Source organism: Brassica oleracea, chromosome C7, assembly GCF_000695525.1.
Source record: "Brassica oleracea var. oleracea cultivar TO1000 chromosome C7, BOL, whole genome shotgun sequence".
In the NCBI taxonomy this organism is placed as follows: domain Eukaryota; kingdom Viridiplantae; phylum Streptophyta; class Magnoliopsida; order Brassicales; family Brassicaceae; genus Brassica; species Brassica oleracea.
This window is the reverse complement of record NC_027754.1, coordinates 24,486,503-24,491,175: the sequence shown is the minus strand read 5'-3', so window position 1 is coordinate 24,491,175 and position 4,673 is coordinate 24,486,503. Positions and strand designations below refer to the sequence as shown.

The 4,673-nt window shown below is 40.5% G+C and overlaps 1 protein-coding gene across 1 annotated transcript; it reads left to right on the top strand.

Annotated features, from left to right (window-relative positions):
• The first annotated feature begins 91 nt into the window (after nt 1-91).
• On the top strand, nt 92-2,998 carry LOC106306745 (BTB/POZ domain-containing protein At5g66560). The gene is made up of 4 exons (XM_013743476.1): nt 92-525; nt 626-695; nt 780-2,099; nt 2,243-2,998. The coding sequence occupies exons 1-4, from the start codon at nt 485-487 to the stop codon at nt 2,810-2,812; spliced, it is 2,001 nt and encodes a 666-aa protein (XP_013598930.1). The 5' UTR covers nt 92-484; the 3' UTR covers nt 2,813-2,998.
• The last annotated feature ends 1,675 nt before the right edge of the window (nt 2,999-4,673 follow it).

Genomic DNA, 4,673 nt, shown 5'->3' with positions numbered 1-4,673 from the left:
TAAACCCCTTTGGTCCTTGATTTTTTTTTTTTTTTTTTAACAATTCACTTAAATTATAAAATATCAATGGAGTAATGCATTTCAAAAAAGTAAGAAAAAACACTGGAAAGCATAAAATGGCAGCGTTTGTAGTTAATTAGAATACATGATTAACAAATGAGTGGGATTTTGCTTGTCCCAAAGCGAAATTTATCTGAAAATGTGTCGTCTTGAGAGAGTAGTTGAGATTCTTGCTGTTCTCCAACTAGAAGATTAATTTATAAAAAGAACGAATTAAAGGGAGGAAAGATGGATCAAAAACGAGATCTCCTTTTTCGATATACGAATAATTGTTTTTTAATCAGTCTCTTTCTCATCATTTAGGATTCCAATTCCTTCCTCTTTCCTCTCTCTTTTTCTCTCCACATTCTCTTTAGAAAGAGAGAGGTTTTGGTTTCTTCTGTGATTGTTCTTTTCAGAGCTTTCTTCACCAGTGTGGTCTATAATGGCGTCGTCAGAGAAGTCTACCTCCAAGGGCCAAGCATGGTGATGAGAGCTAACACTGTTTTTAATTAATTACGATAACGTTTGTTGAAAATGCAGAAATTTATCCTTTTAACATTTTGTTTTCTTCTTGTTGATGAAGGTTCTGCACGACTGGATTACCTAGCGACATTGAAATCGAAGTTGATGATATGACATTTCATCTCCATAAGGTGTGTCCATAAACGACTCAGATTCTGTATTTAATTTTCTTAGTTTTTTTATTCTTTTTCCTCAAATTTTGTTGTGTCCTCCAGTTTCCTCTCATGTCAAAGAGCAGGAAACTTCACAGGTTGATTACAGAGCAGGAGACTAGATCATTTTCTTCTGTAAATCGCCAAACCTCCACGGCGCTAACTGTAGTAGTAGCAGAGAGCGATAAGAAGGGAAAAGGCCATGAAATCGAGGATGAAGAAAAAGAAGAAGAAGACGAGCAGGAGATTGAAGAAAACGGTTTTCCTCACATAAAGCTTGAAGACTTTCCCGGGAGCTCAGAGAGCTTCGAGATGGTGGCAAAGTTCTGCTACGGCGTCAAGATCGACCTCTCCGCCTACTCTGCAGTTCCCCTTAGCTGCGCGGCCGAGCATCTCGAAATGACGGAAGAGTATTCGCCGGATAACCTTATTTCGAAGACTGAGAGGTTTCTTTCGCATTCCGTCTACAAGAGCTTGCGAGAATCCATCAAGGCGCTGCAAGCTTGCGAGTCCGTCTCGCCTTTAGCAGAATCGCTTGGCATAACGGAACAGTGCATAGAGTCCATCGTCTCCAGAACTTCCTCAGTCGATCTTTCACTCTTCGGTTGGCCCGTAAACGACGGCGGCGGCGGCCCTGATCTGTCGCTTATTCTCGGTGGCGCGTCGAAATCTGCAAAGAAACAGAATAGGGATAATACGAATACGGAGCTTTGGTTTGAAGATCTGGCGCAGCTGAGCCTTCCCATCTTCCGAACGGTGATCCTCTCAATGAGATCGGAAGATCTGAGCTCAGACGTCATTGAGAGCTGTTTGATTTGTTACGCTAAGAAGCATATTCCAGGAATCTTGCGATCTAACCGAAAACCGTCATCATCTTCAACCGCAGCTTCTGAGAACGAACAGAGAGAAATACTCGAGACGATAACCTCTAATCTTCCGTTAGATAAGAGCTCCATCTCCGCAACGACGAGGTTCCTCTTCGGGCTATTACGAACGGCCATCATCCTCAACGCGTCGGAGACTTGCCGCGATCTACTGGAGAGGAAGATCGGATCGCAGCTAGAGCGAGCCTCGCTCGACGATTTGCTCGTCCCTAGCTATTCCTACCTCAACGAGACGCTATACGACGTCGATTTGGTGGAGAGAATCCTGAGCCACTTTCTCGACTCCTTGGAGGAACGATCGAACGCCGCGCTAGTCGAAGCCGACGGACGATCTCCGTCGCTGATGCTAGTCGGGAAATTGATCGACGGATTCCTCGCGGAGATCGCATCGGACGCCAATCTCAAATCGGAAAAGTTCTACAACCTAGCGATCTCGCTCCCGGATCAAGCTCGACTCTACGACGATGGACTCTACAGAGCTGTCGACGTATATCTCAAGGTAATCTTATTGGAGTTCGTTAACAACCGGTTATCATCAAACCGGTAGTTAACCAACTCCAATAAATCTAATAGCCAATAAAATTCGAGGGATCGGATAATTGGATCTGACTTCTTTTTGAATTTTGTTTATATCAATGGTAGGCGCATCCATGGGTAACGGAAGAAGAGAAGGAGAAGATATGCGGCGTGATGGACTGTCAAAAACTCACGTTAGAAGCGTGCACACACGCCGCGCAGAACGAGCGACTTCCACTGCGAACCGTCGTGCAAGTCCTCTTCTTCGAGCAGTTGCAGCTCCGCCAGGCGATCGCCGGTACGCTACTCACGGCTCAATCGCCGTCTCCGTCTCAGTCATCGGAGCCTAGACCATCAGCAACAAGGAATCTAACGATAGCGGAGGTGGTAAACGGCAACGAAACGAGGGGAGGAGAAGAGGTGGACGCTGGGAAATGGAAGAAGACGGTGAGAGAGAATCAGGTGCTTCGATTGGATATGGATACGATGAGGACGCGCGTTCACCGGCTAGAGAGAGAATGCTCGAACATGAAGAAAGTGATCGCCAAGATCGATAAAGTAGGTTCGCCGGCGACGACGGCTACAGATCGGCCGAGAAGTTGGTCCATCACGAAAAAGTTCGGATGCAAATTCAAGACGCAGGTCTGCGATTCGCAAGAGGCAACAGTGGTGGATCACAGATCCCGACGGGTTTGATCGATGAATTTCTAGTACAGAATCAGGAAAGCATATCGTGATGATGATGATGATTCTTGGATTGTTTTTTTAATTTAATCCGTGTAGATGTCTTGCTATGTTCTATACGAATGTGAAACGTTCTGAGTTTTGTTTTGTATAACCAAAATAAACGTATCTGAATTAGCAAATCCACAGTAAACGTAGAGCCCAAAGCCCATTGATAATTAGTGTTTCATAGATACAAATACAATCAATCATACGAGTTACAACAAAAGTGATATTTAACGTATTGGATTATGCCTTCAAATATGATATTCAAGCAGATTAACACGTTTTTTTTGCTCCAACTCAAATTAAGCCTGATTGGTTTCCCTCCCTCCTACCACCCAAAAACGTAGATTTTGTAATTGATAGCGGTTGACAGCGTTTTGAAACAATCATACAAACCACTACAAATCGTTTTAAACCGTTTTGAACCTCTCAAAATCAAAAGCTGGTTCCAACTAGCGTTTTCGGTTACTGGCGGTTGCAGGTGGATAAATAAATATAAAATTATTTTTAAAAATAATTATTTTTAAAATTTAAAATTTAAATTTTAAAATATAAAATGTATATAGATTAATTTGAATTCAAAACAATATTATAAATAAACATAATATTATTATAAATCATATTATATTAATAATCATTATATTTTATCATAATAGTATGTTTTTTATATTTTTATAATGTTATAATATTTTAATATTGGTCATTTATTATTAAACTGTTGTAATATCTCATAATCAACCAGTCATAAATATTATGCAAACGCAATAATTTTTAAACGTTGCGTCAATCGTACAAAATATGCTTGGAACCGCAACTGTGTGTTTGAACGTTGGACCCACGTTATCGTATCATAATCTGGGCCATTCTCTGATGTATTACAAGCTGGGCCGTAATCATTGATTATTTTTGAGGAGCTGGCGGTGAGAAGTGGGATTGTTTCATTTTTAATGGCTCCCGTTTCACGTATATACGCATCGAATGTTGCGCCGTTTTGGCGTAAGGAAAGGGGGAAAGAACACTACTCGCTGTTCAGAGTTAATAGTAAGACTTCATGTCGTTTTATGGAGCAGGCTACCTAAAACCCTAATCCTATTTCCATCCAGCTATAAATTAGCTGGCTACCGTCTGAATTCAAAAATCCAATTATACATTAGATAGACTCTGCAAATTTCATCGTAAACATAGATAGCTCTTTCCTCCTTTATTTGTTATTCTAAGCAGCAATACTCCAGCAGTAAATATTTTTAGATAGGCATACTGTTCGTTGTTCAAATCGGTTTTTAAGTAAATGATTTGATTTATTTATTGGTAAAACGAAAAAAAAAATCTCTGTGATGAAGAAACAATAGATGACGAGTCCGATGAATCCATTCATAAAAATCATGTGGACAATCGAGGCATTTGTCTGAGAGGATGACTTTTCTTTTTCCTGTTATTAATTTGAGACGAACAAGTAAATATGGGTTTCTCGGTGATGAACAACACAATAGATGACGAGTCCGATCAATCCATTCTTTAAATCGTGGGGACAATCGAGGCATTTGTCTGAATGGAATCCTATTTTTACTCTGTTTATGTTAGTTTTGTTCTACACTAAAATTTTTGATTAGAAGAAGAGGAAAGGTATGATGAGGATTGTTTATTGTCATCTGATTCATTATATGATGAATCAAAACCTCCTACTCATTCTGAGTGCCTATTTGTCTAACTCTATGCTCCTTAGTTTCTAGACAATAGATACTCTCGAGTCAAATTAAGTCTCTTAGGCAAAGACTAAGTGGACTCTGCTTTCGCGTTACCCAAGCTTAACTCATAACCCAACGACAAT